Source organism: Lontra canadensis, unplaced genomic scaffold, assembly GCF_010015895.1.
Source record: "Lontra canadensis isolate GAN:19392208 unplaced genomic scaffold, GSC_riverotter_1.0 scaffold3, whole genome shotgun sequence".
Lineage (NCBI taxonomy): Eukaryota > Metazoa > Chordata > Mammalia > Carnivora > Mustelidae > Lontra > Lontra canadensis.
The window spans coordinates 48,452,007-48,479,627 of NW_022630997.1; the positions used below are offsets into that span (position 1 = coordinate 48,452,007).

A 27,621-nucleotide genomic window follows, 5' to 3' on the forward strand; every position below is an offset into this window, starting at 1 on the left:
ATAAATAAATAAATAAATAAATAAATAAATAAATCTTAAAAACAAACTGTCTCTTTACACCCCCCCCCAGAAATATAGCTAAAATGCTAGGAGTGTGACATTCAAATGAAGATTTCTTCTGCCTTACATAGGGTTAGCGCATCTTCTGAATTTTATCTGCTTTTAGATTTAAGCTAAATATCGGGAGAGTCAAGTAGGATAAAGTTTTCTCATAGTGTGCACTGTTGAATCAGATAAATTGGATCAGAAGCAAAACTGAAAATGTCCTTAGAAAATATAGCCTGTCTCATATTCATGACTCCGTATTTCCACTGAGGGTTCCACACCAGTATGCCTCTCTGTGAAGACATAATTTCAACACAACCACATGTGTACACAGTTGTCCAATTGCAGGGACAATGAAACACCAGAGACCAGAGCCTTTGCAGTTTACACAAACGTACATTGTAAGTTAATAGGTTAATAAAATTCTAAAACTGAAGTCAAAGAATATTGCACAGTGGTTATTTCTAAAAGCAGTGTGTGTTTCCTTAAAATTCAATGTGTTCCTCTTTCATAAAAAAAGAAATAAAAGGAGAGAATATCAACATAATATTTTTAAGCAACCATTTCCTCCCCTCCTCTACTTCTAATAATTCGTTGAAAGTCATTTAAGTAAGGTGCAGCCGTTAGGTTACTGAGCAGAAAATGTTTCTTTTTTATTCTTATTGCCATCATATTTTGGTGAAATCTGAATCCTGTGTCCAATATTCTGCTACACCATCGACTCTTGTTTTCCAAATCCAAAAGCTGTTTTAGTCCTCGTTATTCTTGACTCTCCTACAGCATTTATCCTTTCAACAAGGTGTTCTTCCTCATCTCTTTAATACCTTTGTTTTCTGCCTCCTTCTTGATGATTCCTTTTCTCATCTTTATCACTTGCAGTTTGCATTTTCCTTCTATATGTTGGAACTTCCCAAAGGTATATTCTCTTCTTCTTCCTATTGCCTTGATTTTCTTCCAACTCTTATTACTGTTTCCTCTCTGCTGAACATTCCCTAGGAGGTAATGCTAGGTGCTGCCTTGCCATTGTGCATGTTATTGCCCCTTCCTAAAGGGATATCACCTTAATCTAATTTCTACTTATTTTTCAGATTTGAGGCCTTTGGAAACCTTTCCCATGTGTTACAGGGCATCTTGTGATACTTTTACAATAGCCTCCATGTTAAAGCTCTTATATATATGGCATTGGTTCTCAGAATCAGAGTGCCAGGCCAGTAACCTCACTGTTACCAGTGAACTTGTTGGAAATGCCAATTATGAGGTCCCAAAGCACATCAGCTGAATTAGAAACTCTAGGGTGTGGCTCAGGAATTTGTGTTTTAACAAGCCCTCAAAATGATTGATACAGGCTAGTCTGAGATCACTGGAGTATTACAATTGTCTGGCGTTTGGCTGAGTTCCCTACTTGATTATGGGCTGTTTTAGAAACTATGATGGACTCTCAGGGTGCCTGGGTGGTTCAGTCAGCTCAGTGCCAACTTTTGGTTTCAGCTCAGGTCATGATCTCAGGATCTTGGGGTGGAGCCTTACATGGGGCTCTGTGCTCAGCAAGGAGTCTGCTTGAGATTCTCACCCTCTGCCCATCCCCCTGCTCCTGCTGGTGAACTCCCTCTCTCTCTCTTTCAAATACAAAAATAAAATCTTGGGGCATCTGGGTGGCTCAGTGGGTTAAGACTCTGCTTTTGGATCAAGTCATGATCCTAGCGTCCTGGGATTGAGCCCCACATTGGGCTCTCTGCTCAGTGGAGGGCCTGCTTCCCCCTCACCCTCTGCCTGCTTCTTTGCCTACTTGTGATTTCTCTCTCTGTCAAATAAATAAATAAAATAAATAAAATCTTAAAAAAATAAATAATATCTTGAAGAAGAAGAAGAAGAGGAGGAGGGGGAGGAAGGATGGGGGAGAAGGAGGGGGAGGACGGGAGGAGGGGGAGGACGGGAGGAGGAGGAGGGGGAGGACGGGAGGAGGAGGGGGAGGACGGGAGGAGGAGGAGGAAGAAGAAACAACAACAACAAACATGGTGGAATCTTTTTAATACTGATGTCAGTTGCCAGTGTAGAATCTGCTACATTATTGCTACATAAAACCAATTTCTTTCACTGCATGGACAAATACATGGGTAAATAAATGAAAACTTTTTTATGAGGTCCAATTCTATATCTCAGGTAACTGTGGCTTGTGGGAGAGCCGAGTCACTTCAAAGCCAACCTAATAGGAAAGTTGATACCTAACACCCCTCATCAACACTGTCCTCCCAAACAGTTGAACATGTTTGTTTCTCTGATCCTGACTGACTTTTTTTTAACTCTCTGAATTCTCCTTTTCCAACAATGCTAAGATCATTTTCCCCATTACTGATGGAAATACCTTAGTAATCATCTTTCCTTGAAGAATAGCTTCATTTATTCTGAGTATACAACTAAAAGGTTTACCACAAAAAATCTGAAGAATTCAGTTACACACACAAATAAATAAAAAGCACTGGAAATTCCACCCCTCTGAGAGAACCAATGTTAATTGGTGCATGTATTCATTTAACTTTTATCCCTAGCATATTTGCATTTCAGTGTTTGCTGTGGAGCATAATATTTTGTAATCTACTGTTATTGCACTATGTTGGATGTATTTTCAGGTCCTTAGAAGGTAATTTTCCACAGATTTCTTAATGGCTGCATGATATTTTGGCAGTAATTGACCTATCCTCATCCTTCCTTAATTCATTGGAAGTTCTATCAAAACCTTTTCATTACCTCCACCCTTGCTGTCCAGGCTCCATCTTACTCCCAGAGCCTCTTGCAGTAGCCTCCGTTGCCAGATGAATTCTTCTAAAATTTAGTTCTGAGCAAATTGCTTGAAAGTCATAATGACTCCCCAGTGCCTTCCAAATAAGGGCACTGTCCTGAGCAGGGCCACCAAGTACTCCTGTTGATTTCTTTTGTACACCCAGTCTCTAGGTAAGACTGCTCACCATTCTCACAGCATTTCCTCTGTTTACTCTCCTTTTGAATTTTGCCTCTTCTCTGTCCCATCATTCTTTTTCAATAGCGATTTAACCTAAATGGCCAGTTTAGTGGGAGGCCTTACTGCAATCACCAACTTCCTACCCTCACCACCGCTTCATTCCTTATCCCCCTTCTTATATATTTTTCTCCTTGGTTCTTAAAACTATCTAACAGATCATATATTTTGCTTATTTAACTTGTTAATTGCCTCTGTGCTGTAACTGTAATAAAGGTTCCATGAAAGCAATGATTTTTGCTTCTGTCTTGTTTATTGCTATATCCTTAGAATCTAGAACAATGCTTAATACATGAAAAGCAATCAGAATATATTTGAGGTACTGAACAAATGAATGAAATAATTAATTAGTTAATTAATAATGAATATGCACTTGCAAATTTCTACAAGACCTCAGGGAAGCCAAAACTCTTATTCCAGTGCTTTGTGTATATTCACATTGTACAATGTGAATTCAAATGACTAGTTAACATGTTACTCTTCCTTGAAATCTTTCTTTAAAGCTTCTATCTAAAGACTATTGATCATTATTTGTGGTTATGACATGTATTGCATACTGAACTGAGATATATGTTGCCCTTCCCATTGAGTAATAAAGAAGTTCCTTACAGGCAGAGACCAATTATCTTTGTAGCTCTTGCAGTTCTTAGTGCATTGATACTCAATAAATAGTTCTAAAAATAATTAAATTATTGCCACAAATAAAATTAAATTCTTACCAAAAGTGAAGAGGGAGTTACAAGGGGATTTTTGCCATTTTCCCTGTTGTTAAAGATATATGTATTTTCTATTTTAAAGAATAGCTATTATCTCCACAATTATAACTATTTCCAAAGAAATCACTATGTGAACATTCTACATCTTTGCAGATCATTAATGCTGCACTTGCTTTGGCGGCAAGACCCAAAAGTCAAGTGGTCAAAAAAACCATGGAAATGTATAAGCACACGTGGGAGAATCATATCCATGTCCTCACCGAAGCTGTAGATGACATTACAAGCATTGATGACTTCCTTGCTGTATCTGGTATGTTTTTGATCTTTTAATTTATATATTTAATCTTGTCAATTCTCTGACACAGGATAATTCTGAATATAATTAATTTTATGCAGTATAATGAGATTCTTGTTAATGATCATCTTTCTCAAAGCAAAGTTTTGCTATTTGTCATCTACTCTAGGATAATAAGCCTCAAGCTTGCAGTCCTCACAACTCAACAATTTACATTGTGTCTCTAAAAGAAACTCCTATTCATAGACAAGGCATAATTGAAAATAGTAACTGGAAATCTTAGACATTTTCTAGCTTTTTGAATAAATAATCATTTTCCCCTTTAATATACTTATATCTTTTGATTTCTCTGTACTTCTTTTCCAACAGAATTTTTCTCCACTAGAAAATTTAGATAGATAGATAGACACACAGGAAAACTCTTCATTGATTTGAGATAGAATATGTACTTCAGCTTCCAGTATATGTATTTGAATATTGGTGATCTAAATAATCAAATAAGTCTAAACATCTGACTACATCAGTTACAGATGGGCTTGAAATTCCATGTCAAACCTACATGATTCTTTTATCACAGAATAGAATAGCATCCCATAGGATTATGAAATTACTCTCAGAAACATAACTCTGGTTTTGATTATATTGTTATAACAGCAAAGAACTAAATACTTCTGAATCTTCTTTTTAAATTTTCTTAAAAATTAAGCTTCATATTATAATAACTTACATTTTGGGGAAATTGGTTGTCTCAGTCGGAGGATCATGCAACTTGATCTCAGGGTTTTGAGTTTGAGTTCCATGCTGGGTGTAGAGATTACTTAAATGAAAACTTTAGGGTGCCTGGATGGCTCTTCGGTTAAATGCCTGCTTTCAGCTCAGGTCATGATCCTAGGGTCTTATGATTGAGTCCCTCACTGGGCTCCCTGCTCAGAAGGGAGCCTGCTTCTCCCTTTGTCTCTGCCCCTCCCCCTGCTCATCCATGTTCTCTCTATCTCCATCTCTTTCAAATAAACAAAATTAAAAATAAAATATTTTTTTAAATTATTTTTATTAACATATAATGTATTATTTGCCCCAGGGGTACAGGTCTGTGAATCATTAGGCTTACACACTCACAGCACTCACCATATCACATACCCTCCCCAATGTCCATAACCCAACCATCCTCTACATACCCCCTCTCCCCAGCAACCCTCAGTTTGTTTTGTGAAATTAAAAGTCTCTTGTGTTTTGTCTCTCTCCCAATTCCATCTTGTTTCATTTATTTCTTCCCTCACCCCACAACTCCCCACTCTGCCTCTCAAATTCCTCATATCAGGGAGATCATATTATAATTATCTTTCTCTGATTGATGTATTTCACTCAGCATTATACCCTCTAGTTCAAACCATGTCTTTGCAAATGGCAAGATTTTATTTCTTTTGATGGCTGCATAGTATTCCATATATATATATATATATATATATATATATATATATATATGATTCCATATATATACACACATACATCCTCTTTATCCATTCATCTGTTCATGGACATCTAGGTTCTTTCCATAGTTTGGCTATTGCAGACATTGCTGCTGTAAACATTCAGGTGCACGTGCCCTTTCAGATCACTACATTTGTATCTTTAGGGTAAATACCCAGTAGTGTGATTGCTGGGTCCTAAGGTAGCTCTATTTTCAACTTTTTAAGGAACCTCCATACTGTTTTCCAGAGTGGAACCAGCTTGCATTCAACCAACAATGTAGGGTTGAAAAAAGGGTTCCCCTTTTTCCACATCCTCTACAACATCTGTCATTTCCTGACTGGTTAATTTAAGTCATTCTGACTGGCGTGAGGTGGTATCTCATTGTGGTTTTGATTTGTATTTCCCTGATGTCGAATGATGTTGAGCACTTTTCATGTGTCTGTTGGCCATCTGGATGTCTTCTTTGCAGAAATGTCTGTTCATGTCCTCTGCCCATTTCCTGATTAGATTATTTGTTCTTTGGGTATTGAGTTTGCTAAGTTCTTTATAGATTTTGGATACTAGCCCTTTATCTGATATGTCATATGCAAATATTTTCTCCCATTCTGTCAGTTGTCTTTTGTTTTTGTTAACTGTTTCCTTTGCTGTGCAAAAGCTTTTGATCTTGATGAAGTCCCAATAGTTCATTTTTGCCCTTGCTTCCCTTGCCTTTGGCATTGTTCCTAGGAAGAAGTTGCTGTGGCTGAGGTCAAAGAGGTTGCTGCCTGTGTTCCCCTCAAGGATTTTGATGAATTCCTTTCTCACATTAAGGTCCTTCATCCATTTTGAGTCTATTTTCATGTGTGTGGTGTAAGGAAATGATCCAGTTTCATTTTTCTGCATGTGGCTGTCCAATTTTCCCAACACCATTTGTTGAAGAGACTGTCTTTTTTCCATTGGTCATTCTTTCCTGCTTTGTCAAAGATTAGTTGACCATAGAGTTGAGGGTCTATTTCTGGGCTTTCTATTCTGTTCCATTGATCTATGTGTCTGTTTTTGTGCCAGTACCCATGCTGTCTTGATGATGACAGCATTGTAATAGAGCTTGAAGTCTGGAATTGTGATGCCACCAACTTTGGCTTTCTTTTTCAACATTCCTCTGGCTATTTGAGGTCTTTTCTGGTTCCATATAAATTTTAGGATTATTTGTTCCATTTCTTTGGAAAAAAAAAAAGATGGTATTTCGATACGGATTGCAGTAAACGTGTAGATTGCTTTAGGTAGCATAGACATTTTCACAATATTTGTTCTTCCAATCCACGAGCATGGAACATTTTTCCATTTCTTTGTGTCTTCCTCAATTTCTTTCATGAGTACTTTATAGTTTTCTGAGTACAGATTTTTTGCCTCTTTGGTTACGTTTATTCCTAGGTATCTTATGGTTTTGGGTGCAGTTGTAAACGGGATTGACTCCTTAATTTTTCGTTCTTCTGTCTTGTTGTTGTTGTATAGAAATACAGCTGATTTCTGTGCATTTATTTTATATTTGACACTTTACTGAATTCCTCTACAGGTCCTAGCAGATTTGGAGTGGAGTCTTCTGGGTTTGCCACATAAAGTATCATATCATCTGCAAAGAGTGATAGTCTGACTTCTTCTTTGCCAATTTGGATGCCTTTAATTCTTTTTGTTGTCTGATTGCTTAGGCAAGGACTTCTAGTACTATGTTGAATAGCAGTGGTGATAATGGACATCCCTGCCGTGTTCCTAACCTAAGCGGAAAAGCTCTCAGTTTTTCTCCATTGAGAACGATATTTGCTGCGGGTTTTTCATAGATGGCTTTGATGATATTGAGGTATGTACACTCTATCCCTACACTTTGAAGAGTTTTTATCAAGAAAAAATGCTGTACTTGTCAAATGCTTTTTAGCATCTATTGAGAGTATCATGTGGTTCTTGTTCTTTCTTTTATTAATGCGTTGTATCACATTGATTGATTTGTGGATCTTGAAACAACCTTGCAGCCCTGGAATAAATCCCACTTGGTCATGGTGAATAATCCTCTTAATGTACTGTTAGATCCTATTGGTTAGTATTTTGGTGAGAATTTCCACATCTGTGTTCATCAAGGATATTGGTCTGTGATTCTCTTTTTTGATGGGATCTTTTTCTGGTTTTTGGATCAAGGTAATGCTGGCCTCATAAAATGAGTTTGGAAGATTTCCTTCCACTTCTGATTTTTTGGAACAGTTTCAGGAGAATAGGAATTAATTCTTCTTTAAATGTTTGTAGGATTCCCCTGGGAAAGTTTTTGGCCTTGGGCTCTTGTTTGTTGGGAGATTTTTGATGATTGCTTCAATCTCCTTACTGGTTATAGGTCTGTTCAGGTTTTCTCTTTCTTCCTGGTTCAGTTGTGGTAGTTTATATGTCACTAGGAATGCATCCATTTCTTCCAGACTGTCAAATTTGCTGGCATATAGTTGCTCATAATATGTTCTTATAACTGTTTGTATTTCTTTGGTGTTGGTTGTGATCTCTCCTCTTTCATTCATGATTTTGTTTATTTGGGTCCTTTCTCTTTTCTTTTCGATAAGTCTGGCCAGGGGTTTATCAATCTTATTAATTCTTTCAAAGAACCATCTCCTAGTTTCATTGATTTGTTCTACTGTTGTTTTGGTTTCTATTTCATTGATTTCTGCTCTGATCTTTATGATTTCTCTTCTCCTGCTGGGTTTAGGCTTTGTTTGTTGTTCTTTCTCCAGCTCCTTTAGGTGTAGGGTTGTGTATTTGAGACCTTTCTTGTTTCTTGAGAAAGGCTTGTATCGCTATATATTTTCCTCTCAGGACTGTCTTTGCTGTGTCCCACAGATTTTGAACAGTTGTGTGTTTTGTTTTGTTTTGTTTTTAACAGTTGTGTTTTTATTTTCATTTGTTTCCATGAATTTTTTCAATTCTTTTTAAATTTCCTGGTTGACCCATTCATTCTTTAAGAGGATGCTCTTTAGCCTCCATGTATTTGGGTTCTTTCCAAATTTCCTCTTGTGACTGAGTTCTAGCTTCAGACACTGTGCAGGGAATATGCAGGGTCACCCTGCATATATGCAGGGAATGATCCCAATCTTTTGATACTGATTGATACCTGATTTGTGACCCAGGATGTGATCTATTCTAGAGAAGTTCCATGTGCAGTAGAGAAAAATGTGTATTCTGTTGCTTTGGGATGAAATGTTCTGAATATATCCGTGATGTCCATCTGGTCCAGTGTGTCATTTAAGGCCTTTATTTCCTTGTTGCTCTTTTGCTTGGATGATCTGTCCATTTCAGTGAGGGGGGTGTTAAAGTCCCTGACTATTATTGTATTATTGTCTATGTGTTTCTTTGATTTTGTTATTAATTGGTTTATATAGTTGGCTGCTCCCATGTTGGGGGCACAGATATTTAATATGTTAGATCTTCTTGTTGGACAGACCCTTTGAGTATAATATAGTGTCCTTCCTCATCTTTTATTATAGTCTTTGCCTTAAAATCTAATTTATGTGATATAAGGATTACCACCCCAGCTTTCTTTTGATGTGCATTAACATGGTACATTGTTTTCCACCCACTCACTTTAAATCTGGAGGTATCTTTTGGTCTAAAATGAGTTTCTTATAGATAGCATATTGATTTTTTTTTTAATCCATTCTGATACCCTGTGTCTTTTGGTTGGGGCATTTAGCCCATTTACATTCAGGGTAACTATTGAGAGATATGATATTAGTGCCATTGTATTGCCTATAAGGTGACTGTTACTGTATATTGTCTCTGTTCCTTTCTCGTCTACTACTTTTAGGCTCTCTCTTTGCTTAGAGGACCCCTTTCCATCTTTCCGGTAGAGCTGGTTTGGTGCTTACAAATTCTTTTAGTTTTTGTTTGTCCTGGAAGCGTTTTATCTCTCCTTCTATTTTCAGTGATAGCCTAGCTGGATATAGTATTCTTGGCTGCATGTTTTTCCCATTTAGTGTTCTGAATATATCATGCCAGTTCTTTCTGGCCTGCCCAGGTCTCTGTGGATAAGTCTGCTGCCAATCTAATATTTTTACCATTGTATGTTACAGACTTCTTTTCCTGGGCTGCTTTCAGGGTTTTCTCTTTGTTACTAAGACTTGTAAGTTTTACTATTAGATGATGGGGCGTGGACCTATTCTTATTGATTTTGAGGTGACTTATCTGCACCTCCTGGATTTTGATGCTTGTTCCCTTTGTCATTGTAGGGAAATTCTCTACAATAATTCTCTCCAATATACCTTCTGCTCCCCTCTCTCTTTCTTCTTCTTTTGGAATCCCAATTATTCTAATGTTTCGTCTTATGGTATCGCTTATCTCTCGAATTCTCCCATCGTGGTCCAGAAGTTGTTTGTCTCTCTTTTGCTCAGCTTCTTTATTCTCTATCATTTGGTCTTCTTTATCACTAATACTCTCTTTGCCTCATTTATCCTAGCAATAAGAGCCTCTATTTTTTATTGTACCTCATTAATAGCTTTTTAAATTTTAGCTTGGTTAGATTTTAGTTCTTTTATTTCCCCAGAAAGGGCTTTTATTTCTCCAGACAGGGTTTCTCTAATATCTTCCATGCCTTTTTGGAGCCCAGCTAACACCTTGAGAATCGTCATTCTGAACTCTAGAACTGACATATTACCAATGTCTGTATTGATTAGATCCCTAGACTTTGGTACTGCCTCTTGTTCTTTTTTTTTTTTGTGGTGAGTTTTTCCATCTTGTCATTTTATCCAGATAAAAATATGTGAAGGAGAGAATAAAATATTAAAAGTGTGGTAAGACCCCAGAAAAATGTGTGTTAACCAAATCAGAAGAGAGCCCAAATTGTGGGGGGAAGTAAGGGGGTAAAAAGAAGTTCAAAAAAATTAAAAAGGAAAATAAAAAAGAAAATATAGGTATTAGACTGCTGAATAGAACAGAACCACCCACTTAATTTTGGGAGTACTTTGGTCTCTTAGAAGAAACTATCTCCCCAATTTTTTTTTAAAGATTTTATTTATTTATTTGACAGACAGATCACAAGTAGGCAGAGAGGCAGGCAGAGAGAGAGAGGGAAGCAGGCTCTCTGCTGAGCAGAGAGCCCGATTCGGGGCTCGATCCCAGCACCCTGGGATCACGACCTGAGCCGAAAGGCAGAGGCTTTAACCCACTGAGCCACCCAGGCGCCCCTCCCAAAATTTTAAAGGAAGGAAAATGCATGTGTATATATATATACATATATATATACAAAAAAATAAGGGTAAACACAATGAAGGGATGGAATATGACTGTAAATATGAAAATTTAAAAAAAATCTTAAAAAGGGTTGATAAGATAAGTTGGTTGGGAAAAGAAAGAAAAAGAAAGTGGAGAAAATTTTCTCAGGCTGGAGAATAGAACAAAGACCTGTGCTAGATTTAGGGTATATTTTGATCTATTAAAAGAAGTATCCCAAATTTTTTTAGAAAAAAAAAAACCTATATGTATACAAAATATAAGGTTAAATACATTGAAGGATAAAATATGACTATAATAATGAAGGTTGGAAAATATTTTTTTAGAAATGTATTGTTAAGATAAACCAGTTAAAAAAAATGTTAAAAGAGGAAAGAAGAAGAGTTAAAAAAATTAAAATAAGAAAGAAAATAATTAAAAATTTTAACTTTCCAAGATTAAAGTTTCATGGGGAGAAAGCCATGAATTCCATGCATTGCTTTCCCCTAGCTCTGGAGTTCTCCTGTTCTCCTTGATCAGTGAGCTTGGTTTTGGCTGGATGTTCTTTCTGATTTTCTGGGGGGGGGGGAGCTGTTATAGTGATTCTCAAATCTCTTTGCCTGAGGCTGAATTGCACTGCCCTTGCCAGGGGCCAGGCTAAGAAATCTGCTTGAGTTTGGTCTCAGGAGTTTTTTGTTCCCTGAACGTTTTCTGTAGAGCCCTGGAGGACGGGAATGAAAATGGCAGCCTCCCAATCTCTGGCCCAGAGGAGCTGAGCACTTGGGTCCCCACTCCTCAGTGTGGTCTCAGAGAAAAGTGGTCAATCACTCCCATCTCCCTGGTCTCCAGTCATGCTCTGGGCTCACTGGGCCTGTGACTGAGTGTTTCTGTCTCTGGTGTACAGCTCCATTTGGAGTCTCCAAAACTAGCAGGTTCCTGCCTCTAGAGGAGGAAGTTGAGTCTCCCTGGATCTGCCACTTCTGGGGTCCCTACTCAAAGAGCAGTGGTCTGGCTGTGCCACTGATCACAGTTTAAGGAACCCCGAGCTGAGAGCTCACTCCTTGGCTCTGTCTCTATAGTCAGCTTTCCCACTCTGATACCTAGGAGCTCTGCCACACTCAGACACCCTCGATCTTTCAGTGACCCCACAGGTTCTGAGACCACACTGTCCTTGCAAAGGCTCCATCCCTGCTTAGCTTTTGGAGCTATATCCCTCAGTAGAACAGACTTCTAAAAGTTCTAATTTTGTGCTCTGCTGCTTCACCATTTGCTGGGAGTCGGCCCCTCCCCCTGCAGTCTATCTTCCTGTTGCTTCAGATTCACTTCACCACACGTCTTACCTTTCAGAAAGTGGTTGATTTTCTGTTCCTAGAATTACTGTTCTTTCTTTTGATCTCCTGTTGAGTTTGTAGGTGTTCAGAATGGTTTGATAACCAGCTGAACTCCTGCTACCTGATGTCATTTCAGTCCACTACTCCTCCTCCATCTTGCCTCTCATCCGAAAAATAAAATCTTTAAAAAATAGATTTTTTTCCTTTTTTTTAAAGAGACTGGAATGAGATATTATTTTTTATAAAATGCATATTCATATGAATTTCTAACATCATTTTATCTTTTAAAAATTTCCTGATATAGTCATAGTGTGTCTAACTTGTGGAACTTACTACTTTCATGCATGTATATATTCTCATCTTAAATGATAGTTCTGGAAACCTGGTGTATTTTCATGATACATTAATGAATGAAAATGTGTGGGAATTATTTTAAAATTGTTTTATATCTGGGGAGCTGGAAACTTTGAAAATAATAGAAAATGTATGGGTAAAAATCTTAATATCCCTTGATCCCACTATTCAGAAATAACAATTGATATCTGATTTATTTACATCCAAATTTACATATATATAGGTATATGTATAGCCATATATATATATATATACACACACCTATATACATAAATTTATGTTTTTAAGTAATTATGTCATGAGGTTTATAATGAATATTTGGCTGAATTTTCCCACATCATTATACATGCTTCAAAAAAAAAAAAACTGCTCTTCTTTCATTAGCATTTAGGTGAATTATAATTTTAACTAGTATAAACAACGCTGTTTTAAGCATATTTTTGTCTATTTGCTGTCCTCTTAGTATAGATTTTGTGTGTATGTGTGTTCAATCAACTTCATACATTGGGGCACTCTTTGGTTAATTACTAAATGCTAGATTTTATTTTTTAATTGTCTCTTTTTGCTACAAAACAAAGAAACCTGCTCACACAACTCTCTGTAAAGTCAGTTTATTATAGGTACACTAATGACACAATAGGGAAAGGCTCCTGAACACCTAAGAGCAAGAACTATAATTGGCCTGCCCTTGCATGATTAGAGCTATAGGAGGCCTGAGATCTGAGCAAATCCAGCAGGTCCTTAGAGCAGGAGCTCATGCTTTTTCTTTTCCATCCTGGATTAACCTGACCTCCCAACCTTAGTCTGCTATTTTTTGTGAACAGCTTTAACACTTCAGCACATTTTGCCTATACATAACAGAAAACTCATATGGAAGTTCCCATCTAGACTTACTCCCCAAGCATGCGAAAGGACTTGGATAGGAATAGTCAAGATATGTGAGGAATAGTATTTTATCACTAACATTGTTTAGAATTGTCAGTACAGGGTAATAATTAAAAAGTGGATTAATACTTAATATGATCATTATTGCTTTAAAATTCTCCATAGATATCGCACTCCATTATTTTCTAGACCCAGGGTGAATTTTTCCTACTTTCCTGTCCTTTGGATGTGCTAGCTAATAGCAGTCTAAGGTTATTAATGATCTGTGTAGACATATCTGGATTCTTTTGACCTTCCCTCATGGTTACGTCTCAGAGCTTACATCTCAAAGCATTGTACAATACAACTAAAGCAGAAAACAAGGTAGCTTGTTGGCTTCAAGTTATCAGGAGGAAATCTTTCCAGGGTGACCTCCATCTGATTTCTCTTATGCCTCATAGCTCAAAACTTATTCCTATACCTACACTTGAACCAACTGCTGGCAAAAGGAAATGGGATTTCCATGATAAGCTTACAATGGTGATAAATGGCTAAAAATTGACTGGGGGCCAGAGTAAATGGTAGTTCTAATTTGTAGCACTTTCTTTGTAATATTTATGAATACTGTCACTTTGGCAGGTTTTAAGCTATTGATGTGATGTCACTGAAGAGATGCATAAAAAACAACTCTTGTGAGTTGGTATAATAGATCTAGCAGACTACTGGGCTTAGACCAGTCATAATTCAACCTTTCTGACTAATTACTTCCAATGCAAACAAAATCAGAAGTTTTATGAGCAGAAAAGAATGGAAAATGGCTGTTGACTAGCGACAAAAGATGTTTACCTCAGGCAATCCTTTCTCACTTTTCTGCACTTTCACAAACTTATCGTGTATTAGTTACGCATGAGTCCTATTGGATTCTTATGATATCATAACTTTCAACATGTGTTCCCCCAAATAATGATATCTTTTCTCAGAATCTTCTAGCTGGCTTTATATATACATCGTTTTTAGTACTAGGCTAGAAGTTGTAAGTTCAAGATCACAGGCCACCAGTGGATAGTTACTTTGTTTCAGATAGCTAATCATGCTTCAAAGGGCTGTGATGGAGGCTCTCACAATCTGGTAGCTTTTTTGGGGGGAGGGTGGGTCCAGATTGTCTTAGAAAAAGTTGCTGATGTGATTAGCAATGAACAGCTTCTCTGATGATACTTTATAATGATCGTTCAGAGATCCTGTTTGTACTCACAGACTGCTGGTTCCTCTGTCAGGTAGAAAAACTGACAACTCAGTTCATGTTGGTGAATTAACTAGAGAATATTATGTCTCATAATTTTTATAAAACAATTTTATCTTTTTCTTTGGCTTTCTTTCAGTACTTGACAATAATACTTATTTCACTTTCTTATTTATTTATTTATTTATTTATTTTTGTTTTCTTTTATAAGAATGAATAATAGAAATCCTGAAAAGATTCCCACTTTTCTTCTGAGTCAGTTGTGAAAATTTGTGGATTCTCAGAACATCAGCTCTCCACATTAAAATATAAACAAAACTTAAGACCTAAAATCAGTGAGAAAGGATTCTTGGACTTTAAGTGATTATTATATTGTCATTAACAAAGGTAGGGATCGCACTGGTAAAATGTTTCCATCATAATAATGTTTTAGAGTGATTAGATCATCTAATATTGATGAACAGGTCTTGAAGTAATACCAAATGTCTTTTATTTAACTATTGCTTTCCCCAGTATAGAAATATCATTGATGATTTTTAAACTGTATGTTTATATAATCACCAAACTTCTCATGATATACAGAAGTGAAAATACCAATTTTTAGAAGGCATTTTTGCATTATTTCATTTCATCGTATGTGTAGAAAACTCTGAACATAAGTATAATCAGGTTTTTTTTTTGAAAACCATAGGAAATATAGCCACTTCATCAATGTACTGTTATTTAAAATTTTTTAAGTGTAAAGATAAAGTGAAACAGTGAACCAAGACCCACCTTTAAAATCAAAGGAATGTTTGGAAAACTACATTCTCTGACATTCAGTTGTCCAAAGGAGGCTCTTTTCAGTTTAATGTTATTTATGTAATAATTCCAGTATCATCTTGCAGGTAATTAGAAAAAAAATTTTCAATGCATAGGTCTCCAACCTTTTGTCTCATCATTGACTATAGGACTTATCCCCACAGCATTCACTGTTCTTGGTTTTTGTTTGTGTGGGTTTTTTTTTTTTTTTTTTAATCCCTCTCTGAAAATACGTGTAACAGAACACTTGTCAGAAAGTTGCTGGACTGAAAGATTCTTTGACCACATCAAAGTCTGTCTTTCATATAGACAGAAAATGTTCCTATGTGATGAGATTTGTGAAGCTCTGTCTTTCCAGCCTGACAACATGCATGAAATCCCCAATATTAGTTATATACATGGGAAAATAAAAAGTTTAAGGTCTTCACTTAAGATGCAAATTTGGGAGAGAAAACATTAACACTTGCCTCAATTTTTTGAATCATTGAATTAATTGACTCGTAGTGAATTATAACCCAAGGAACTAAGTTCAAAAGAAGTAAACTTTGTTAGAAGAGGAACTGACTTGGACCATATGAACTATTCAACAAATCCAAAGAACTGAGTAAATGTGAAAGTTTGTGAATATATGAACTTTCTTTCATTTATTCATTCATTCCTTAAATATTGCATAATGTGAAGTGCTAAACCCTACAAAATGTACTTGAGTTTAAAAAAAGGAGTTAAAAGTTAGCAGAAGAGATAACTTGCAAGAAAGCTGTGATGATGGGGATTATTGGAGGGAAGGGACCACATGAGGAATGGAATGAGCCACTGACAATGGTTTGGAATTTTCTAAAAGAAAGATTGACCACTTATTGATTAGAATTAGTTCGACTGTCCCCTTATTGTAAAAGGTTTTCTCATTTTAGAGATAATATCATAGTGACTTTCAGTGAAGTATGATATTGAAGGATGCTTAGAGATCTCTTTTACTCCATGTTCTGAATTTCTAATACAACCACTTTTCTCTATATCCACTGTTCTCACCTCTCAGTTCAAGCCTCTCTCTCTTACCTGAATTACTGTTTAATTTTCTATTTGAAACTCCTGCTTCAAGAGCTTGGCTTGAAGGCTTTCAATAGTTATTGGCTGAATGAATAAATGTATTTATTCCCCTTTTTAATTCTGTGCAAGATTAATTTGAGGAGGTATATGGCTTCTGCTTTGAATAAATGTGTTCATCTTTGGGAGAAATAGTTTAAGAAACCTCTAAATTATGAAAAATAACTTTAAGCATTAATCATCACAATGTTCTGTGACCTTGACTTAGTCACACAAAGATAACTCTGATGCTATTCCCAAAAATGTACTAACAAAAGCCTCCATTCATGACATTGTGGTAAACGTGATCTTTGCTTCTAAAAAGTTTTATCTGAATCATTTGTCAAAGAAAAATGAAAAGAAATAGGCTTACAGTTCTCTTTCAAAATTAATACAAAATAAACACATAATATTAGCAAGTCAAAGTGTTAAATCAATTGCACATAAACTGAGCACTATTAATATTCAATATAATGGTTATGGAATAGGTGCTGAGAATAAAGAATGACCACTATAGTACATATCTATGCAAAGATAAGTTATATAATATAATGATAACCAATCTATTATGACACATTCACTTATATATATCTTTTCAATATATACCTATTTGAAATTTTAGTTGATTAGAGGGATCAAGACATGATGTGTTCCAAAAGAAATGTTCTTTTAAAATTGGGATTTGAATTCATATTCTGCAAAAATGGATTTTGATAAAAATATATTGAATATCAATTATGTGCAAGACATAAGTTGGGAAGAGGAGGAAGATGGAAAGAAGGAAGACACAACGTTTTTGTGAACACACAATCTAGTATATACAAATTTAGATTCCAAAGGATTTTAACAGTCACATTAACAAGATACTATGCAGTTAATCCTGCTGGAATGTCAGAGTACTGAGGGAATCATTTTTAAGTATATGGCGTTTGAACTGAATTTTTTAATTTAATCTTGAAAAAATTGGAATGGCATTCCAGAAAAAGAAAAAGGAGTGTGAAAGTACATGATAGCTTTGAGGAAGGGCAAGTTGACCAGCATTAGAGGAACAGAGAGTACATCTGGCTTGGTACTGGGCTGATGAAGACAATAGGTGATATTATATAAAACCCTAAACATTTGAGGAAGATGTAGGTCATGTAAAATATTAACTAGTAGTGTCACAGACTACATCAGTTTTTCAGAACACTAACTCTGGAAACCGCTTTTACAGAATTAGGTAGTATAGAGCTAAATAATGATTTAATTGTTCTTAGAAGTGAAAATAAACACCATATAAAGCAGATGTTCCCTTGTTTTCTCCACCTCACTTCCAAGAAATTAAAACATTTAAGACTGACACATCCAAGCTGTAATAATAGAAAGGTGAGGTGAGAGCCAATTTAATGACTTAAACGTAGCTCAGTCTGAATAACTTGGGTGCCCATTTGCCAAGGAAAAACTCTCTTCTTCATCTGGTGAATCCAGTGACGACCTGCAGCCAGGATGTTCTATTGCATTGGTTAAAATCAAGAGACAATGTTGGGGCTGTAAGATTTGTATCTCTGGGTCCTTTGTGATTACATTTTCACATGATGCTATGTGCCTCAGTGATCGCTGTGGACACTGTGGGGGAAATCATACAGCTTTACGTAAGTCATGGAAAGACAGGGAGAAGGCATACTTTCAAAAATGATGGAATAGGCTCTCCCAAAGGAATCCATTATTGCTCTATTGATCATTAGGTTTTGAATAATTGCCTATATACATGACTAAAGAATAGTTTGGGCATGTGAACTGGAATTTATCATGCATCATTCCATGTACTCACAGGCAAGTTCACTCAAGATGCTCTCGTTTGAATGAACAATGGATTTCCTGCAGTACTATTGTTTGAATATTATGAATTCAATTTTTAGAAAAGCCATAAAGCCATAATTAGAAGTCCTCTTTTGAACTTGTCAAAATCAGATTTGAGAATTTTTATCAGAGCTTTAAGGTAGAGCTGGAGTAATCATCAATAATCTTACCAATGAAATAAATAACACTAAGGGCTTGGATCTTAGACACATTTATAAAGGTAATAAATATTTCCTAAATTCTGAAGATGCCCTAGCTATGTATTTATACAGGCTACAAATGATAAAAATAGACCTTTAATAAAGAATTTTTTAAAATATTGCCTCAGTGAATGTATGTGCACTATTAGTTACCATATTATTTGTAATAGACAACAAATTTCAGAAAGTTTCAACAAAAACAGCATCAAAGTGATTGTCAGAATTCCATTTGTATTTAGTTATTTCTGGGCAGTGTCTCAACTGTAAGCACACACATTTAGTAAATGTAATTTGGATAAATAAAAATCCTTAATATGGTTAATTCTGTGGGAAATTTTATACATTAGGTGAAGGATGAGAAGAAAAGTTTCTCCTTGCCATATAATACTCCCCCACCAACTTGTAATTCTAAAATGTGCTCCTGAGCATTCTGAAAGACTGAAGTCTCCAGCTAGAGATGAAGAGGTTTTAAATAGGAAAAGCAGGATGCTCCTTACCTACATTTTCTCCAAAGGTGGGAGAAATGGAAAAAGCATGCCTCCTGCTAGATACAAGATCTGAAAGTAGGAAGTGATATATTTGAGCTTGCGAGTTTGTGTTGGCATAGTTTTAAGGACTTGAACAGCATCCTGGAGAATCATAACAAAGCAGTAAAAACCTCTGCTTACAGAGTGGCTCTAGAGCTTGTGCTCTGAACTCTTTATATATATTTGAGGAATACAGCTAAGGATTACATTCTAACAAAGCATATGTTATTTATACTAATATTTCACCACTAAAAGAAATCTTACAGATGACACATCAAGACAATGGACTATATTCCTAGAATCCATGGGAAGCACAAGAAAAGAAGAGTTTGGAGGGGGTTAAGTGTACTTAAGACTGATGATTTTGTCATTTCCCACCAAATCTATGATATTTGAGAAATAATTTCTACTCACCAAATGCCCTTTTCTGAAATGTTAATAATTATATTATTTTTCCATGGTTTGAACATTTGTGTCCTCCCAAATTACCATGTTGAAACCCTCGTGTTCTATGTGAAAGTATTAGAAGGCAGGGCTTTTGGGTGGTACTCAGGTCAGGAGGGTGAAGCTCTCGTGAAGGGGATTAATGTTTTCATGAAGGAGACCCTACAGAGATCCCTTGTCCCTTCCACTATGTGAGAATGTAGAGAGAAGTCACTGGATGTGAACCAGGAAGAGGGTTCTTACCACGATCCAACCTTGCTGGTACCTTGATCTTGGACCTCCCAGTCTCTACTACAGTGAGAAATAAATTTCAGTTGTTTATAAACTACCTACGCTGTATTATTTTGTTAGATTAGGATACATTGGCTAAAATATTTTTTTCATTTATATAACAAATATGTACTGAGCATCTACTAGGTGATGAGATTGTTTTAAATCCTGGAGATAGAACTATCAATATAACAGACAAAACTCCCTACGCTCCCTACAATCTTAGAACTCACATTTTCACATGGTTGGAAGGATTGAATAAAATAATATATTTAAAATGCTTTGAAGAGTGATTAGAATATAGTAAGTGGTCCAGTAAAAGATAGACATTATTACTAGCATCACTGGCAGGTCATTGCTAAAAGTTAAAACAGGAATGATAAAGATAAACTTCTTTAAAGGTGCTACTTTGTTAAACTATCCCAAAAGTTAGTACATTATAGTTAATCAAAGTAACTTAAGAATTATCTTGCAAACTATGCTGTATAGCTGTCACATGTCAAGACATTAAAAAATGTATATGATTTAATGACAAATATTGATGAGATATAGTAAAAAGAGAACTCTTACACACTGCTTCTGGGAAGCACTATGTAGTACCTGGACTATTTTGCCACAAATATATATATATATATTCATATATACATGAATATATTCATACATATATGAAACTTGTGCACATATTCATAAAAATTTTGTACAAGTATGATCATTATGGATTTTTTTTAATAGTGGAAGTTTGAAATAATATAAATGCCCATCGGTAGGAGAATGAATAAATAGCAGCAAACACAGTAGTTAAAATAAACTTATTTCCTATGTTAATGGAACAGATTTTTAAAAGCAGTATTGAGTAAATTAGCAAGTTTTAGAGTGATGGGAACAGTAGGGTGCCATAAATGCCACAGATAGCAAATGCAAAAAAGTGATTTACTCTGGAGAAGAAGGGGTTGGAAAGGACTGAGAAAGAGTACATGTGGGGCTTAGACTGTAATATTTTATTCTTTAAAAGTAATATCAGAACAAAATTTCATGAAAAAAGTGTCCATTATTATTGAAGCACATCACTTAGTTTCTGTATCTTATTATGATTTCTCCTTTTCTTGAACTTTTATAATAAAGGAGTTATAGGAGAAGTAAATGTCAAGGTGCTAAGACAGGCAACGTGGTTGATTGTGTGCCTGGGGTAACCCAAATATCTTCCCAGGTGACCCAGTCAGCACCTGTAACGCACCAAAAAATGGAGATCATGCAGTATTCTTGAACTTGATTGTGAATCTCAGTAATATAGTTTAAGAAAATGTTTCGTGAAGGCAAGCCTAAACCTTTATCACTCAGGGTCAGATTCTGATGGAATGATATTTTGTGAGATCTTATATCACTTTTTACCCTTGTTTTGTGGGTGAGAGTATCAAAATAATGGCTAGATTTTTAAAAAATTGTGAAATATTTCAAGCATTCCTATAAGACTGGAGTGTATAGAATAATAAACAATGTAATCTAACCATGAAGCTTCACCAAACCTTAACTTTTGTCATACTTATTATTACATGTAAGATTCAAGACCCTTGTATACCCTTTCCTAGGATTTTATAATTACCCTTTACTAAGGAGCTTTGATGAAAGCTCTTGCCTCTTGATAATCGGGTCTGAATGACAGATATTTTCCTTCTGTTGGATTAGATCTGAAGCATCAAAATAATCAGAACCTGTTTTAGGGAATAGAATCTTCTTTGGGTATATAAAACTCAAATATAAAGCTGAGAAGTATCTAATAGCGGCTTGACAGCATTATTTAAGTGACATTTTTATGCTACCATCTTTATGGCAATTGTGATAGTAAAAATGAAGAAATTAATGTCTTTGAAGCAAGCACCCAACACAAACTTTGGTATTGACAAGTTAATCATTTATTGCATCAGTCAATAAAAATTTATTGACAATTTCTATTTACCTTAGAGATACAATGGTGAATAAGACCCACTGGAATTATTTGTAAGGGATCTATACTCTAATGGAGGAAAGAATCCCTCAGGTGCCAATTATAACATGGTAAAATAGCTTCTGTTGGGGAACACCAGGGCTGTCTTTCTATCAGCAAAGGAATTGGTGACAGCCAGTCTTTAAAGCCTCCTCACTTTAAAATTTTTACTTGATTTTGATTATTCTTTCATATATTGGCATTTAATAGCTCACTATAGGGATCTACAGAATTTAATTCAAAGAAGGGTCAAAGCAAAATCCATGTTTAGTATAATGTTATTTTATTCATCTCTGTAATAATTATGATTATAAAGCAATCAATTTTCAATCTGGTTTTCCATAATAATTTTAAAATGTATAATTAGCAAGAATTTACAGATGACTTAATCATTTAAATCCATTTATAATTTTTTATGTGTTTATTTTCTTTCTACACCATCGATTTCCTTGTAGGGAATCAGCTGCTTTGAAATTTCAGGTTTTCATAACACAAGTATCTGTTAAATGATAATTTTAGAATTTGACTATTAAAAATCTAAACCAAAAAAGGATATACTTGAAACTGCCAAAAATCTAACACTTCATTGTAATATGCTGATTTTAAAATATCCAGTGCCATTCACACTAGCTGCCATGCAACTCTCCATAGCCTTTTCAGTATAGTTTATTTTAGGACATTTCAGATGTAGGTGAAATGCAGGGTTTTAGTTTGTTTGTTTTTTATAAAGTTCTAATAGTATAGGTGGAAATAAGTCATGGGAGGAATGAAAAATATGCTTTTTTGTGTATCTCAATAATTCAATATATTATAGTGACATTTAAATTCCCATGATATTATTTTTTGAAAAATTTAAAAAGATTTTATTTATTTATTTGTCAGAGAAAGAGAGCAAGCACAAGCAGGGTGAGCTGTAGGCAGAGGGAAAAGCAGGCTCCCCGCTGAGCAGGGAGCCTGATGCAAGACTTGATCCCAGGACCCTTTGACCTGAGCCAAAGGCAGATGCCCATGGCATCATTTAATATCTTCTTGCAAGTTTGCATTCACCATTTTGATCATGATTTATGTACTTTATGTTTCCATAATAAATTGTGTATAAATCCTCTTCACCTAATTACATGTAAAATTTCATGAAAACAGAGATATCCAGTCTTGTAACTTTACTCTTTCTTTTGTGAACTGGGTCATCACCTCTAGTTATTTAAAACTGTGTAAGTTGTTTATGATCAGTACATTTTAAGGTAACATATTTAAAGTTTAAAAACCAGCTAAGGAACAAAGGAGACTTACTCTAAATTATAGATCAGTTCTATATAGATCTGTTCTAGCATATTTAGCCAAAAATATATGTGATGTCTACATTAAAAGTACTTTATTAATGCATGATATATAGTTACACTGTCACAATATAAATAAATGAATTCATAATTTTTCTACATCAATATTTATATGGTTCTAATAGCTCTTTTATAGCATATGTGTATTTACTTTGGTGCATGACATTTTAAATCTTTTTTCTTTTAAGAAATGCTACTATTAATACGTGTGGAAACATTTATCTCAGGAACTCTAAGAGTTTTATAGATAGATCCTCATTTATTCTTCCACCAGAAAGAATTTTGCTAGGATAATCATGTTTAATATATAGGGGTCTGTCACAAAGAACTCCTTAATTGCTCAAATTCTCTATGACCATAAATAGGAATGATGTTACTTTTAACTACTCTCTAATATAAAGGGTATGTAAAAGCACCTCTTTTTCAGAACAGCCTATTATCCCTTATTAAAAATTAGTTTTCCTCTCAAGTTAGTTTTTGCCCATTTTTTAATGTTTTTGTCAAAATATGGAGGTCATGTTTAAACCATAATTCTGGGTTTTTCTATCTTGAACTTTCTTGAATCAGAGAGAAAGATATATTTAACTGTTAAGTCTACTTTTTGATTTGTTTTTCATTCAGCTTTTGAGTCAAATAATTAACAAAAGCTCAAGTCTCTTCTTCTCTAAGTCATTGGTTGCCCATGAGGACATAGCTGAACAATTTTGGAGATCATGATAAAGCTAAACAAATACTCCTTTGAGCTAGACTAAATATGGTTTGAGTGGGAAAATGAGACTTTTCTTTTTTATCAGAAGTTAGTGAGATTCTGGAGAAGAAATTAAATGTGAAAAATATCCAAAACAATTAAAAAACACTCAAAACGTCAGATTAGTAAAGATGAAGTCAAAGAACAAGAAGCAACCAAATACAGTGGATGTGTGTTGATTATTAGGTTTCACTTCACTGCAGAGCTTTACACAACATTGGGTGTACTGCAGATACTTAATAAACATTTGTTTAATTAAATTTTTTTTACTTAATAAGCTCTCATTTGATTTCTACAGGAGTAACCTTCAAGTAATTGAGGGTAGATTTACTTTTTACATTTCAGAACCTCCTAACGCAGGCTTTAGGGCAAAGACAGAATGTATATGTAGCATAACTATTCCAGGCAACTGCGAAAATTAAGCACAGCTATGCAAAGTGATTTTCTTGTTGGTATAATAATGCTGTTTCCAAATCAAGGCTTTGCCTAGCTGCGTAATTGCACAGAATGATCATTGTGCACCTTTCACCAATGGAAAAGATTAAGCTCATTTACCACAGTGCTAAAGGTGTATGTTCCAAGATCTTTATTTCTTAATGTAAAACATCATGTGTTTTAATTTCGATTTCGTAATTCACTAATTTCTTTCTGCTTAATTAGGCACTAACAAGTGGTATGAAATGTAGGCTATGTATGTATTTCGAACATTTTATACATGTACCTAAATGATCGTCTTGACAGTAGAGGAGAAAACTTTAAGGTGCTTTTGGAAAAATATCTCTGAACAAAATAAAAACCTTGTTTTTGCCACATTTTAAATGTCATCTGGCTGAGTGCTATTGAGTTGTCAGAATTTTAAGTAGTAAGTAAAAATTCAGTTTATCCGCCAGTGACATATGTAAGAAGTTATAAGGAAGCACACATTTACTGTGATTGCACTGAAAGTTCAGTATTTTTCCCCTCTGAAAATACAAAAGCGTATTTTGTGTAGATTCCTTACTATTCTCTTGTACTTTTTAAATAAAATCAATTAAAATTGAGAAGATGTTGTTGTCAGAAATATGACTTATTTAGCAAACAGGACTAAGAATAATGTGTTGGGCAGCTAAGTGTAGGTCACACTCACTGGTAATAGAATATCACAAATCTACCTTTTTTAAAAAATTCAGAAAATGACAGTTTATTACAGGCAAGAATTTAAAATACTGTTGTATCACATAAGTTTGGGAACTGACCCTCAGAACAAAAATCTATGGGCACAGTTTTTTGATAAATATATTTCCTACAAGGATAACATGGTTGCTCTCGGACTTTTATTATCCGTATCTTCTGGTTTACTATTGGTACGATTCTAATTCCCTCCCTATTCTATTTCTTTTAAAAATGCCCACAAGTGCAAATTGTTAGAAGATGGTGGAGAATTGTGTAATTTATCTTGTTCTTGGCCTGTGATGTATTTAACATGGAAAACTGAAGAAAATAAAATTTTGTATTGCTGACGTGCTATCAGCAACCAAATGACCTTTATCATCTTAAATACATAATATGCCATGTCAATCAGAGTAAGGTTTGATTATTGAAAGATAAATTAGTCCTACACAGTGTTTGCTCCAGTTATGCCTTTTTCTGCCCTTTTCACCATATTCATCTCAATCTGCTTAAATCCTATCCTCAGAACACCACTTTATCCTTTAAACCTTTCTTTCTCCTTTAAACCTTTCTATGCTTTCTCATAATCTTGGATTTATACTAAAACTTTTATCACTTTCTGCCTTATATTGTAGTTACTTTTATGTATTCTTGTTCTCTATTATTTGGAAGTCCTGGAGGGCTATTGTTATTGGGTGAACTGTGTCCTCCCAAGTTTGTATGTTGAAACCGTAACGCTCAGTACTTCAGAATATGACTGCATATGGAAATAGGATCATTAAAGAAGTAAGTAAGTTCAAATAAGGTCATTAGAATGAGCCCTAATCTTAATGTGAATGGTTTCCTTATGAAAAAAGGAAAGTAGTACACAAGATATGTATAGAGGGAGAACATGTGAAGACACAGAGAGAAGCCAGCTATCTGCAAGCCACGGAGAGAGGCTTCAGAAGAAGTAAATGCTATCAACAAACCCTTTGGTCTGAGGCTTCTAGCTTCCAGAACTGTGGGAAAATAAAGTTTTGTTGTTTAAGCCACACCAGTCTCAGGTACTGTGTTATGGCCGCCCCAACAAACTAATACAGCTATTATTCATCTTTGTTACTGGACCACTTAGCACAGCACCTTGTACCCAATAGTATCTTAACAAAACTCATTCAACTGATTTCCTACACAGTTTATTCACTATAAACTAAAGTTTTATTTCAGTGAAGTAGAGGAGCATAAGACAATTCCCTCTTTGATCCTTAGCATTGAATAAATAAATGGCAACATGCTTCAATAATCCAGCCTTCCCTTACAACATTTTTTTTTAATTGTCTTCAAGACTGAATTTAAGATTTATTTATTTATTTGAGAGAGAGAGAGAGAGAAAGCAGGGGGAGGAGCAGAGTGAGAGAGAAAAAGAAACCCAAGCTGACTCCACACTGAGTGCAGAGCCCAACATGGGGCTCCATCTCAGGACTCTGAGATAATGACCTGAGGCAAAGCCAAGAGTCAAACTTCACAGACTGCGCCACCCAGGTACCCCAAGGTTGAATTAGTTTTTGACAGTACGTTATCTCTGAAATTCTGTGAGAATTTGATTTTTCCAATGGTTTACTTAACTGAATTCTGATATGGATCATATTATAACAGTTATACTTTTGTTTCTTAATTATTACAGTAATAAAATAGTAATTATGACATTAAATCAAAGTGGAAATTACTTCCTGGTCATAATTTAAAATGTAGCTTTATTAGTATATTTTTATTTTATTTTGAATACTACATAGTTAAATAACTTACTTTTGATATCAACTAATTCACCAGATTATTCCATGGAATTAAAAAACATCAAAGTTCATATTTTTGTATTAGTATGATTTCACAGTAGATATGGTGATAGTAAAAACTCTTTCTAAAAACTCTTTCCCTAGGATTTTAGGATTTAGGTTTAGGATATATGACCTATATGGCTTAAGGAACTGTCCAATTAGGACATTAGAGGGGGAATGTGAAAATGATATAGAAAATAAAGGGAAAAAAATAATTTTTTTTCCATCATCACTCTGTACTATGTAGTTGGTAGGAAAGTTCCATAGATTTCTGTCATTACTGCCTAGTGGAAATAGTTTTTATACATTATCTAAACAAAATCACTTCCAGTGTATTTTTTCCTTTCCTTCTACAGTAAAGTTTGGCTGAATTTCCCAAATACATTGGTGCTTTTATATCCTGTTAATGATTAGTGAGGTGTAAGGGATCCCAACTGTGTCATTAATTATTACATTGATCTCTGTATCTCCAGATATTAATGAAATATTATGTAAACAATAGCTTCTTTTCTCTTTAACCATTGTCCCTTTAATGTTCCATTAATCTATCAAATTGAAGTCTATATCATGGCTTTTAAAAATACATTCTAATAACAACTTTCCTCATACTCATTATCTTATTCTTGATAAAGTTTGGTTTCTTTTTTAACCTGGTGGAAAGTGATCCTCAAATGTGAATGTTAAGGTCATAGGGTGGATAAATAACTCTGAGAGCTTATGGGAATTACTCAGGAATAATTTAATCCTTCTGCATGCATATTCTATGTTATAGTGATCAATATGTTAATACACTGAAAAATAGACACATTTTAACTAGAAGTTGATGGGGTATAATGTGGCAAATATTTATTACAGATTGGTGGGTTGGTGATACAGCTTGGAATGTGGG

At 35.0% G+C, this 27,621-nt stretch overlaps 1 protein-coding gene across 5 annotated transcripts in view; it reads left to right on the top strand.

Moving 5' to 3' along the window:
* Positions 1–27,621, top strand: part of CTNNA3 (catenin alpha 3) — a 1,751,355-nt gene that overhangs the window by 1,207,419 nt on the left and 516,315 nt on the right. For 4 of the 5 annotated variants that reach the window (XM_032842041.1, XM_032842013.1, XM_032842022.1 and 1 more), the window contains exon 11: positions 3,928–4,084. In XM_032842041.1, coding sequence (XP_032697932.1) covers positions 3,928–4,084 — 157 coding nt within the window. Of the gene's footprint in view, positions 1–3,927; positions 4,105–27,621 lie in introns of those variants that run through there. The other variant, XM_032842050.1, reaches the window with a different exon arrangement.